Source organism: Marmota monax, unplaced genomic scaffold, assembly GCF_021218885.2.
Source record: "Marmota monax isolate L192 unplaced genomic scaffold, Marmota_monax_Labrador192_F-V1.1 WCK01_AAM20220418_F8-fsc00206, whole genome shotgun sequence".
NCBI classification, from domain to species: Eukaryota; Metazoa; Chordata; class Mammalia; order Rodentia; family Sciuridae; genus Marmota; species Marmota monax.
In genome coordinates, this window is record NW_026694490.1 from 958243 (window position 1) to 972022 (window position 13780).

Consider the following 13780-nt stretch of genomic DNA (forward strand, 5'->3'; position numbering starts at 1 on the left):
TCCCATGTGTTAGGATCCCATTCCTTCCTAATCAGGGCCCTGATCTTAGCGTAGAAGTTTTGCTTGGTTGGAATTTTAACTTTGTTTTAAGCTTGCTTTCAATAAGTCTTATGCTTGGTCCTCAGATTTCTCTACATCTACCTGGAAAAGATGAAAGCGTCTTTATATGCTATGCATGAAACCCTCTGGCTTTCAAATGTAACTTTTAATTACTGATTAATTTTATTGACATTTTCATTTTTTTAGGGGGTCAATAAAGTTTAGCAATAACCATCCAATTTTCTCGCCTTCCTTATATTTAGTATTTTCCCTCATATTTCTCAAAGGTCTGATACCTGGCACCAGATAATGTATTCCATCCCACCAGTATGCCATCCCAGTATCCTACGTGGGAAGGTTCTAACAATTTCTTCTTCTACTTCTTTTCTGGGGCCTATCTACTCCACCTACCACCATTGATGAGATCCTCATTGCCAGCTGAACAGCAGGCAATCCATTTTCAAAATTGCATCACAGTGTTTGCTTTCTTGAACAACTTCTTGACCAACTCTTTCAGGTTGGCTTCCTGGGCAGCAGACTCAGAGACAGAGTTCAGCATGAAGCATTTTTATTAGGGAATATTCTTGGGACCAATACCTGTGGAAGGGAAAAGAAGGAAGCAGGAGAAGTTAAGCTGTTCCAATTTGAGAGAAGAAGGTTATGACCCTCAGTCATAGGAAAGGAAGTACCCACAGGAAGCCAGGCAGTGAGTATGACCTTGGGGGTGGGTTGGGGGGTGGTTCTCTTCAGCTGAAGCAATTCCTGAAGAGGTCTGGCAGCTGAGGGCTGTCTACCAGCAGCACTCTAGGCAACTGAAATAATGAGTTCTTTCTTTCTGAAGGAGGATCAGGGAAGCAGATGGCAGAATCCACTACAATATGTTATTTCTTTTCAATAGAAAGTTGGTAGCCATCAAATGCTAGGATTGAGAATAGCTTGATTCTTAAAATAGTTTAAAATATTTACATATTTAGAACTTTATTTAAAATATTATTCAAAATGTTAAGGTATATCGTTCAAATATTTAGACATAAATATGCAACCCTCCACTCATACTTTTGCTCTAGGCATCTCAAATATTATTGACAGACTTCTGTATCCCAAATCTATCTTTTTCCTTTCAGATAAACCATGAGAGAAATTCCCATTTATTATATAGTTATCATAAAATCTATAATACTAAGACAAAAAAAAAAAACAAACATAGAATCACCCATTATTTTAACACCCATAGAGAACTATTAACATTCTCAGAATATGCACTGGTAATTACATATAAATCACTTAAATACATGCCTTTTTTTCATAAAAGGTATCATATGTGCCTTTACAGATTGCTTTTTGCACTTAAAATTATATGCTGAATTTTTATGTAATTAAATGCAGACGCCTATTGACATTTTCAACAGCTACAGAATATTTCAGTGTGTAGGTACACCTTAGTTTGTTTAGCCAAATGTCTATGTTGAGACACTTGGGTCAATTCACTTTTTCACCCTTCAAAACAGTTTGAACAATGCACAGCTTCATCCAAGCCAATTGATGGATGGGATCCTAAGGATAACATTTCACAAGCGGAATTATTCAGTTGAAGGGCAGGCACATCTTGAACACATATCTCTATGGACCTAGCACCTTGTGTGCTCCCAGCAGCAGTTTGAGAGTTCTCCTCAACCTACACCATGGGGTGGGAGAGAAGTGGGTCTTTTCCTCTGTGGATCCCAACAACACTCTCTATAGTTCCTTAAAGTCCCCACCCCAACCAACTAATAAAAGAAATCTGATGCAAGCACTAAAAAGCATTCTTTCTTTGACTGCATTTTATTATTATTTCAAGGCAGCAACTCTTTTATCCACTTACATATACACTACAGTTGGCCAAGAAAAAGAACATGTTCCCAACAAATGCCCAAAGAACCATAAAAGAAAATTGGCCTCAGAAATCTCTGTTACCCAGCACCTAGTGGCTCAGAGGGTCTCTTGCTTCCATCCTGTCCTTACCATTCCCAGAGACACCACTGAAATGTCTTGCCTTTACCCTCTCATGCTTGGACTATGGTGGTAACTTCCTAACTGGTTTTCCAATCTCCAGTCACCATTCTGGCCCCACCCCAATTGGCACCCAACCTGCACACAAATCACCATGTGGTTTTCCTGGCATCCTGTCATTCCTCTGGACATGAAAGGCTTTGTTGTCTCCCAGGGTTAGATAGGCTAGTATTTGGAGGTCAAATGGGCTACTATTTGGACACCCCAGTGTAGCAATCAGGGGTGTTCCGTGGACAGGACTCACCCCAACTCTCAGACCCTCCCCTCACTTGCCTCCCCACATATTGTACTCCAGGAAGGTCAGCCTGCTCCTTGCCTTTCTTCCACCCTCTTCGCTCCTTGAATGCCCTTCTGGCTTTTCTATCTTATCCTTCAAGCCCAGCTTACTTCGAGTGTCCTAGTGTCCCTCTCCTCTGTAAAACCTTCTCTGAGCACTGGTGGATTCAGCAGTTTCTGCTGCCTCTAAGCACTGATGGGGATGCATCTGGTTGTGACTGGATGGTCTGGTTTTGTTAATATATTTTTGTTTCCATATACCTTGTCTCTTCAAACAGATCATAAACTCAAGGAAAATGACAATGTCTTTTTTCTGCTGCTTAAAACACACAACTTTATTGATGACATAAAAATAAAGTCTCAAATGTATAAACATAAGTCCACACAAAGGACCAAAGATTACCTTACTTATGAAGAATCAGCTCAGTTTCTGCTCATGAAGCATACTAAAAATATCTCAATCCAGACAAGATAAAAATCAACACATGTATTTTCAGTACAAGTTTGGATTCATTTGGTGCTCATAAAATGGCCCATCTATAGACCATCATAGGTAACATCAGTTTTGAAGTTATAACACAATTTACAATGTGCATCACTTCCAGGCTACAAGACCAAAATATTACCCAAATGTGTGTAGGAACATATATCCAATTAGAGTTTGCTTATTAACAGCTCAACTTTTTCCTTCACCTCTGGGTCACTGCATTCTGCTGCTAAGGCTCGAAGTTTTTTGGCACAGGCTTTAGGTCGTTGGAATAGGAAATAAAGAGAATTTTTACTGAATTTGTCCTGGGTAAATGTTTTTGATCTTCTTTTAAAATGGTAATTTATATTCTCAAATAGTGAAAGAGCATTAAGAATATTCTCTTTTGTCTCTTTCTTGCTAAAAATATTAATCAGTGTTGTTGGTGCATTGGCAATGAGCAAGTCTTTTGTCATAGATGGATTTTTAGAGAAATTCACAAGCATTCCCAAAACATGATCTTTAGTTTCTCCACTTCCCACAGTTAACAAACGAAGAAATTCTGAAATATAATTTGTAACCATATGCTGATATTCACTAGTAATAGTCAGGTGCCTTATCAATCTTAGTCCAGCCAACTGCACATTTGAGTTCAAGGGATAGGTGACAGTATCTTCACAAACTTGGTTTAAGTATGTTTTAACCTTTCTATGGTTTTCAGCAGCCACTGAGATATTATTCAGTGCATTTAAAGCCTTCTGCCTAACACTAGGGTAGGGATTACTCAGCAAGCCTTCAATAACTGAGATTCCCCCAACATTACGAACAATTTCATGGGAATAAGGATAATCAGCACTGTTATATAGGGCATTAGTGGCTATTTCATGAACAGAAGGATCTTCAGTCATCTCAATCATGCAAATGAGTTTTTCAAGATCTCGTGGATCCATATTAGCTTCACGTTTACAGCGGCAGGACCAGGGCCGCATTTTCTCCCCAGACTTGCCGTTCTTTCTATACTCATCTTCACCTAGAAAGCCCTCATTTTGTTGAGTAAACTTAGTTTCCGACCAGATCATGGCTCCATCCCATGGCCCCATTCCCGCCCCAGGGACCATGGATGGATATATACCTCTTGACTCAGCGGACTTTTTGCCTTTAGCATTAGGTGCAGATTTGTCTTCATTTCTGTTTTCATTACCAGTACAGAACCAAGTCCTTAGATCAAATCCATCAGCAGCCTCAAATTTATTGTCAATGCTGGCCTTATCCCCAGCTCCAGACTCAAAATTAACATCTTTTCCACTCTTGGATGTGAACTCACTACTGTTCTCACTCTCAGCCCAAAACAGGGACCTTAAACTAATCTCCTCAATATCAGGGCTGGATGCCCTACTTAGCTCATCCTCATCTACATCCCTAGACCAAGTCCAAGATGGTATGCCAGCTTCTTCCTCAGCCCCAAACCTAGACCCTTTGGTTGTTGCATCTTCATCCCAGGGCCAAGACCCCAATCTGGCTTCAGCCCCAGCCTCAGCTCCAGCCACTGCCCCACCCTCAGCCCCAGCAACTGCCCCAGCCTCAGCTCCAGCCACTGCCCCGGCCTCAGCTCCAGACTCAGCCCAAGCCTCGGCTCCAACCTCAGCTCCAGGCTCAGCCCAGGCCTCAGCCCCAACATCAACCCCAGCCCCAACCTCAACCCAAGCCCCAACCCTGGCCTCAGCCCAGGCCTCAGCCCCAGCCTCAGCTCCAACCCCGGCCTCAGTCCAGGCCTCAGCCCCAGCCTCAGCTCCAGTCTCAGCCATGGCCTCAACCCCAGCCTCAGCCCCAGTCTCAGCGCCAATCTCAGCCCCAGCCTCAGTCTGAGTCTCGGCTCCCGTCTCAAATCCAGCCTCTGCCCAGGTCTCAGCCCTGGTCTCAGATCCAGCCTCAGTTCCGGCCTCAGCTCTGGTCTCAGATCCAGCCACAGCCCAGGCCTCAGCTCCAGTCTCAGTTCCAGCCACAGCCCAGGTCTCAGCCCCGGTCTCAGTTCTGGCCTCAGCACTGGCCTCAGCCCCAGCCTCAGCCCCAGCCTCAGCCCTGGTCTCAGCCTCAGCCTTAGTCCTGGTCTCAGCCCAGGTTTCAGCCACAGCCTCAGTTCTGGCTTCAGCCCCAGCCTCAGTTCCGGCATCAGCCCTGGCCTCAGCCCCAGCCTCAGCCCTGGCCTCAGCCTCAGCCTCAGCCCTGGCCTCAGCCCCAGCCTCAGCTGTGGCCTCAGTCCTGGCCTCAGTCCCAGCCTCAGCTCCAGCTTCAGCCCTGGTTTCAGCCCCAGCCTCTGATCTGGCCTCAGCTCCAACCTCAGTTCTGGCCTCAGCACCAGCCTCAGCTCCTACACAGGAATCTACATAAGCTGCCTCCTCAGATTTGATCCAGGACCCAATACTGGCCTTGTTCTCATCCACCAACTCAGAATTATTGATAATCTCTTCCCCAGTTCTTGATGTGGATTCAATACTTGACTCATGCTTACAATCAGACCTGGCCACAATAACAGCCTCTTCCCCTGTCCAACACCAAGAACCTATAAAGGCCTCACTCCCAGGCCCAAACCAGAATCCTTCATTGGCCTCTACCTCAGCACTAACCAAGAATCTTCCACTGGCCTGGTCCTCAGACTTAGCCCAAGACCCTCCACTGGCTTGGTCCTCAGAGCCCAGCCTAGAGCCTCCACTAGCCTCATTCCCAGGCTTAGACACAGCCCAGGATTCTCCACTGGTCTGATCCCCAGCACCAGCCCAAGAAGCTCCTCCACTAGCCTGATCCTCAAATCCAGATTTAGAGCAGACAACAGTCTGATCCCCAGGCCCAATCCAGGACCCTCCACTGACCTGACTCACGGTGGCAGCCCAGGATCCACCACTGGACTGGTCTGTGGTACCTGATATAGACCCTCCAATTACATGGCCACCAGCTCCAACCCAGGAACCTCCTCCATTAGACTGATCCTGAGACCCTGGTCTGGATCCTCCACCAGTCTGATCTCCAGCACCAGCCCAGAATCCTCCTCCAATGGCCTGATTCTCAAATCCAGGTTTGGAACAACTACCAGCCTGATCCCCAGCCATAGCCCAGGACATTCCACTGACCTGACTCCCAGTGCTAGCCCAGGACACAACACTAGACTGGTTCATGGGCCCTGGTCTGGATACTCCAACATCTTGACCACCAGCCACAACCCAAGACCCTGTTACATTGGTCTGACTCCCAGTGTAAGCACAGAACCATCCACTGGTCTGGTCCCCAGTACCAACCCAGGAATTTCCACTGGACTGACCTCCAGACCCCAGGCTAGATCCTCCACCAGGCTGGTCCCCAGAATTAGCCCAGCATCTTGCTGCATTGGTCTGGTCCTCAAATACAGCATTTGCCCCACCAGCAGCCAGGTCCCTAACCCCAACCTGGGACTCTCCACTGGTCTGGTCCACAGACCCAACCAAGAACCCTCCACTGATTTGATTCCCTGAATCTGCCCAGGATCTTCCACTGGACTGATCCTCAGGCCCTGACTTGGACCCTCCACCAGCCTGGGCAATAGCCCCAGCCCAAGAACCTTCATCACTGGCCTGATTCTCAAAACTAGGCTTAGATCCACCACCAGACTGATCACTAGTTCCAGTCCAGGACCCTCCAATGGCCAGGTTCCTAGTGCCAGCCCAAGACCCACCACTGGACTGATCTGCAGGCCCTGGTGTAGATCCTCCACCAGCCTGGTCCCCAGTGCCAACCCAGGATGTACCACTTGGGTCTACAGGCCCAAGCCTGGACCCTCCACTGGCTTGATCTGCAGTATCAGCCCAAGACCTTCCACTGGACTGGTCCTCAGGTCCCAACCTGGACTCTCCACTGGCCTGGACAACAGCCCCAGTCCAGGACCCTTTTTCACTGGCCTGATCTTCAAATCTAGGCTTGGACTCACCACTGGACTGATCACCAGTCCCAGCCCAGGACCCTCCAGTGGCCTGGTCCATGGCCCCAGTCCAGTAACCAATACTAACTATGTTTCCAGCTCCAGCCCAAGACACCGCACTAGCCTGATTCTCAGCCACAGTCCAGGACCCTCCAGTAGCCTGGTCCACAACCCAGGAAACACCAGTGGCCTGGCCTGCAGGCCAAGACCCCTCACTGACCTGACCAACAACCCAGGGCCCTCCAATGGCCTGATTCCCAGAGACAACCCAAGACCCCCCACTAGTCTGGTTCTCAGCCCCAGTCCAGGACCCTCCAAAGGCCTTGTTCTGAGCCTCTACCCAGGAACCACCACTGGCCTTGTCCACAGCCCAGGACCCCTCACTAGCCTGAGCCCCAGCCCAGACTCCTCCACTGGCCTGATCCCCAGCTCCTACCCAAGATGCAACAGCAACCTCATTCTCAGCCCTAGCTCCAGCCCCAGCCCAGGACTTAATGCTGGTCTCATCACAGGCCACAGCCCAGGAACTGACAACACCAGCCTTATCACTAGCCCCACTCCAGGACCCAATACTGGCTTCATTCTCATCATCAGCCCAGGACACACTATTTTCCCAGTCTCCATCCATGGCCTGAAACCTAAATTTGATCCACCGCTCAGCAGCAATCCAATCCTCTACACCAATTCCATTCCAGTAGTAGTCATGAATATTAGGCTGAGTCCTTCTGCAAGCCTGAGAGTCTATCCCACCTTCACTCTCAGATGTGGGCACAGCCTCAGACTCAGGCTTTGCATATACTTCATCTTTTGCTATGGTTTCTGCTTCAGAATTGGACACAGCTTTTTCCCTTACACCAAGCAAGGCCTCATCTTGGGAACTGGCCACAGTTTGGGGCTGAGCAGAGCTCTTTATACTTGTCCTGGCCCCTGCTTTAGTCACAGTATTGGAATTGCCCCTGACCTTATTCCTGGCACCAAGCAAGGACTCGTTTTGGGAGCTGGCCATAGCCTGGGGCTGGGAAGACACCATTGTACCTGCCCCAGTCGCTGTCTTAGGCACAGCACTAGAATGGCCCCTGACCTTATTCCTGGCACCAAGCAAATTCTCACCCTGGGAATTAGACACAGCCTGGGGCTGGGCAGACCCTGTTGTATCTGCCCCAGTCTCTGCCTTAGGAATAGCATTGGGATTGCCCCTGACCTTATTCCTGGCACCAAGCAGGTTCTCACTCTGGGAACTGGCCACAGCCTGGGACTGGGCAGAGTCTCTTGAATTTGCCCCAGCCTCTGTCTTAGGCACAACATTGGAATTGCCCCTGATCTTATTCTTGGCACCAGATAAGGCCTCACCCTGGGAACTGGCCACAGCCTTGGGATGGGCAGAGCCCACTGTACCTGCCCCAGCCTCTGGCTTAGACATAGCAGTGGGATTGCCCTTGACCTTAGTCCTGGTACCAGTCAAGCATTCACCCTGTGAATTGGCCACAGCCTGAGGATAGGCAGAACCCACCCCAGCCTCTGCCTTAGGCACAGCATTGGAATTACCCTTAACCTTATTCTTGGCACCAGGCAAGGCCTCATTCTGGGAACTGGCTACATTTTGGGGCTGGGCAGAGCACACTGTATCTTGCCTGACCCCTACCTTAGGCACAGCATTGCGATTGCCCCTGACCTTATTCCTGGTACTAGGCAAGGTCTCACCCTGGGAATTGGCCACAACCTGGGGCTGAGCAGACCCTGTTGCACCTGCCCCAGCCTCTACCTTAGGCACAGCATTGGTATTGCCCTTGACCTTATTCCTGATACCAGGCAAGGCCTCATTCTCGGAAGTGGTCACAGCCTGGGACTGGGAAGAGCCCATTGTACCTTCCACAGTCCCTGCCTTAGGCACAGTGTTGGAGTTGCCTTTGACCCTATTCTTGGCACCAGGTAGGGTCTCACCTTGGAAATTTGCCACAGCTTGGGGCTGACCACAGGTCCTCTGGTCTGCCTTAGACCCTGCTCTGGAAATGGCATTAGAATCACTACTACCATCAACCCTGGAATCAGGCAAGGCCTCAGCTTGGGTCTTGATCCCAGCCTGAGGCTGTACACAGGTTTTCATGTCTGTCCCAACCCCTGCTTTACATTTGGCTTTGGCTTTGCCCCTTGTCTTACCTCTAATAATAGGTAAGGTTTCACCCTGGCTCTGGGCCGTAGCCTCAGCTCCTTCCTTAGACATGGTATTGGCATTGCCCTTAGCCTTGATTCTTCCATCAGGCAAGACATCACCCTGGACATTGGCCACAGGCTGAATCTGGGTACAGGACAACATGTCCATCCCAGCCCCCGCCTTAGCCATGACATTGGGATTGCTTCTGGTCTTATCCCTGGTATCAGTCAAGGCTTCAACCTGTGAATAGGTCCTCGTGTTTGTTCTGGCCACTGCTTTAGCCATGGCGTTGGGATTGGCTCTACCTTTAACCTTGGCATCAGGTATGGCCTCAACCTGAGCACTGGATACAGCTTGTACCTGAGCAGTAGCCCTCATGTCAGCTCCAGTCATTGCCTTAGATATGACATTGGAATTTCCCCTGCCATCAACCCTGGCACCAGATGTTGCTTCAGCCTGTTTTTTGGCCATAGTCTGAGACTGTATTATACAAGCTTTCATATCTGCCTCTATCTCTGTTTTACACATGGCATTGTCATCACCCCTGTCAATAACCTTTGCCCCAGGAATGGCTTCAGCCTGTGTCTGGGGAGCAATTTGGGGCTGGAAAGAAGCCTTTGTGTCTACCCAAGAGCCTGCCTTACACAGGATTTTAAGATTACCCTTGTCCTTATCCCCAACACCAGGCATGTCATCATCTTGGACCTTGGCCACAGCCTGAGACTGTGCACAGAACTTCATGTCCACTCCAGCCTCTGCCCTGGATGTGCCATTGAGATTTTCCTTAGCATCAACTGTGGGATCAGACCTAGCTTCAGAATGAGTTTTAACCACACTCACAGTCTCTTCCAGGGTTCTTGTCTTGGTTTCAGCCACAATTCCAGCCTTGTTCATGGTCCCAATCTTGACCACTTCCTTGGTCACTGCCAAGACCTCACTCTGTGTCACCATTACTTTGTTAATCTCTGTCTCTTTTTCAGCCAATGTACGAGCTTCAGCTTTGGTCTGGGTCATTGTTTCTTTCTTGGCCTCTGACCTGGCAACCGCTGCCCAAGCTTTAGCCTTGGTCTGGGTCACTGCCTCTTTCTTCACTAGTCCCCCAGCCTCAGCATCAGTTTGGGTCACTGCCTCTTTCATGGCCACTTCCCTAGCTTTGGCATTGGCCTCAGTCAGAGTCACTACCTCTGTCATGATCAGTGTTCCAACCACTGATTTGGCCTCAAATTCAGTCTCTGTCTCTGCCTCAGCCATTGCCTTGGACTGAGAGTTGGCTTTGGGTCTGGATATAGCAGTGACCTGGGCCTCTGCTTCAGCCCCAAGCCCACCTCCTGCTCCAGTTTCTGCTCCAGTCATGGCCTTGGGTCTAGTCTCAGTCTCTGCCCCAGCCAAGGCTTCACTCGTGGCCAAGGTCTGGTTCTGTACCCCAACCACAGTCTCCATCTTGACTTTGGACCCATTTCTGGCAAGTCTCCTCTCATTCTGAGCTCTTCCCTTGGTTAATCTGTAAATGTAGTAGCAGGTGCCAGCCCAGATCACCAGTCCTGCAGTTGCCCAGCCCACTTCCTGAATGCGGCCCATGTAATAACCCCTGCTGAAGGCACGAACAAGGTACAGGGGGGCTCACTCGGGCTGAGGAAAGAACGTGATAGGTCTGGATGTAGGCCTGTGAAGGTGCTGGTCTTCAGCTACTACAGTTGCCACTGGTGGTAGACCTAGAAGTGAAGGAAGGAAATAAACTAAAATTTCTCTTCCAATTCTATTGTATCATACAGCTGGATACACAGAGGAACAGGAAAAGGCAGAAATTATGTGTTTGGTGGGAGAAGAGGATAATTAGCAAACTTTCCATCCCTTATTTCACCCTCTTCCCACCTTCCACAATGCCCAACAATTTTCCCCTGAGGTACTTCCATATTCCAGGAAGGATGATGGGAAGGTTGATGATGAATGGGAGAAACTGAGAAGTCTCCAGACTTTAACTTTTACTAGACCTACTCTGGTCACAGTTCCCACAGCTCCCCACTTTCATACCAACCTGTACTGATCCAAAGAATTCCCCTCCTCTTTTCTTGTCTTTCTTGGTGATACTCCCTAAAGTAGATACATAAATTCATGAGATCTTTGGACCTAAAGACAAACAGAGAGACACAGGGAGTGACATACAGGAATAGAGAGTTTGGTTTTGGGGGGAGGTTTATTTGTTTGTTTGTTTTGTTACCAGGGATTGAACCCAGGAGCACTTAACCACTGACCCACATCCCTAGATCTTTTTATATAGATTTCTTTTTTTTATTTTGATACAGGGTCTTGCTAAATTGCTGAGGCTGGCTTTGAACTTGCAATCCTCCTGAGCTTCTGGGATTACAGGCATGTGCCACCATGCCTGGCAAGAGTTTGTTCTTAATGGGACAAGAATATCAACTCCCTCAGATCACTTCACTCCCCCCGGGGGTTGTCACACTCTTTTCCCTGTACCAGAATTAAGGTGAGGGTTCGAGGTTAATGGCAGAGGTGGGTAAAGATAACTGAGAAAGGGAGAGATTAAGGATCCTCTAGATCAGACACTGGTCCTTATTGGATACACACTGGTCTCCACTAACCCATCCTAGAAGTTGACCCAGCCAATCCTCACCTTCTTACCAGTCTATACTGATTGGAGACAATTTTCTTCTTGTTTCTTTGTTTCCAGTTATCTCAAGCCCTGTAGCAGAGGAGCAGATAGATCTATAGATAAGTGAACACATAGGAGATAATGAACACTAAGTGCTTGGTAGAAAAGACAGGCATTTTAATTCCTGACCCCAATGCTTGCCTTTAAGAGCCCAGGACTAGTTTACTAAGGTGTCTTATCTTGTGTTCCCCTACTCAAGTCTTCTTAGTCACACCATAGCCACCCTCACCCCAATATTCTTACTGTTTCCTGCACTAAAATCAATAGGGCATATGCTATCACTGTAGAAAGCTGGCAGAGTGTAGAAGAGTCAGAAAGACCCTCCAGTGAGACTCTCTAAAGTCTCAAAAACCTGCTCAGCCCACCCTCTCTTGTCATCCCCATGCACTGCCCACATTCACACTAACCTCCATAGTTATGGGCCAGTCTCTTTATCTTTCTCTTGTTTCCAGTGGTAAATAGGCCTACTGCAAGCCTATGAGAAGACCTAGGAACAGAGACAAAAAAGGAGGGTGAATGTTGAATGTTTGTGACATCCTAACATCTAACATATGGGTTGTTGTGTCTGCCTTTCTGAGAGACCGCCATTTCCTAGCAGGCAGAACCTAGGGCTTTCCTAGCACTGTAATGCACAGAGTATAAAAGGGAGACAAGTAAAGAAAAAAGGGGAAAGATAGAAGCAACTTATTTTAAAACCACCTGTAGCATTCTAGGGGCACCCCCAAAAGTCCTCCATTTCCTTCACCAAGATAGTCAGGAAGGCAGAGGTATCTGTAAAACTGCAGTATGGTGGAAGAGATGCAGGGCCCCAGGCCCCATGACTATAGAACCACAGCCTACTGCCTTCTGCTTCCCCTAAAACCCATTTTGAGGAGTCTCCAGCAGAAGATACAGGTGTGGGGGAGGGCTTTTGCTTCTGCAAAATCATTATCCTTTCCCCCAAAGACTATCTCAAAAAATAGTAATGTTCTTTGATAAAATTCATATTTTTTGACATTAACTGAAGTACAAATAAAAGCATCTGTAGAAAAGTTCGCTGTCTTTATTGGTCTTCAATACAAAATATAAGTTAAAAGTCCCAAGCTTGGTAAAGAAACACAATTTAGGGAAAGTTGCCTACATCCCAATCAGCAGCACCTAAATGCTTGTCATGGAATTCATAAAGAACTTAACAGACAGTGCCCGCGCTCACACTAACCTCCATAGATCCTGTGCAGTTTTCTTCTCTCCTTCCCTCGCCTCACCACAAACAGTGCCACACCGAACTATTGTCAGAAAGAGAAGCAATGAGTGCTTAGAACAGCACACAGGCCACAGACCCCAGTACTCGCCTTTCCGGATTCTGGAACACGATTATCAAATGTCCCTCCCCTCGCTCAGACACCACCCCTACCAACCCAGCCGTCCAGTCACTAAGGCCCACCATTTTCTTTACAAACGCCACCGTGGCGCGTCCCTTCCTCTGAGATGATCAGGAAGCCTGCGGGCATGTGCGGTCAGTGATTAGAATTAGAAAGGATGGACATCTCGTTCTGTATTTCCCTCTTGAGACACTCTCCCCACCAGCCACCCTGTCAAAGCTCATGGTTCCCCTGAACAGATTTAGATGGGGGTAAGGGCACTCGGGAAAATCAGAAGCAGAGGCTCCTTGAACTTGAGCCAGCACAGACACCTCTTTGGCGGGTCCCTGCACCACAGACGGTTCGGCAAGCTGCTGCTGGCCTGGCGGCGGCGTGCGGCCCCAAAACCCTTACCTGCTCGGCTTTCCCCGGGCCTGATGCTAGCCCGCCATGCGCCGGGCAGCGGGGAGCTGGTAGCCAGACGAGAGTGACGACTGCACCCTGGGCTGCGTCGCTCTGCAGCTCCGGGTCACGTGAGGGCCGCGCGTCATCGCTGGCTCTCCTCCCCACAGACCCCCACCCGCCGGCAGGCAGTCAACAAGACCCCCTTCCTCAAGCACAGACAACCCCCACCTCCGGTCTCTGCGCGGCGCCTCTGTGCGCACAACCCTGTCACTCATCTCTATCCTCTCCAATCTGAGAGCCCACAAGTGGCATCACCGCCTTGCGGTTGGAGTTTACCGGTCTCTTGTTGCCAGGGTGGGTCTTTACCCCCCACACCCCCACCCTCACCCACTTCCAGGCCTTGGTTGTAGCCTTTTCTGCATCTTCGAGGAATCCT

At 48.7% G+C, this 13780-nt stretch overlaps 1 protein-coding gene across 4 annotated transcripts; it reads right to left on the minus strand.

The window, feature by feature from the left end:
* Window positions 1-1080: 1080 nt before the first annotated feature.
* Window positions 1081-13510, minus strand: Armcx4 (armadillo repeat containing X-linked 4). 4 transcript variants are annotated; one of them, XM_046419183.2, is made up of 6 exons: window positions 13354-13510; window positions 12798-12864; window positions 12007-12086; window positions 11569-11629; window positions 10964-11055; window positions 1081-10640 (listed from the first exon to the last, which is right to left on the minus strand). In XM_046419183.2, exon 6 carries the CDS (start codon window positions 10504-10506, stop codon window positions 3019-3021), a length of 7488 nt encoding a protein of 2495 aa, XP_046275139.1. In that variant the 5' UTR covers window positions 10507-10640; window positions 10964-11055; window positions 11569-11629; window positions 12007-12086; window positions 12798-12864; window positions 13354-13510; the 3' UTR covers window positions 1081-3018. The 4 variants fall into 4 exon arrangements, with proteins under 4 accessions (XP_046275139.1, XP_046275138.1, XP_046275137.1 ...); XM_046419182.2 differs by having other exon boundaries at window positions 11561-11629; XM_046419181.2 differs by having other exon boundaries at window positions 11569-11652.
* Window positions 13511-13780: the final 270 nt, after the last annotated feature.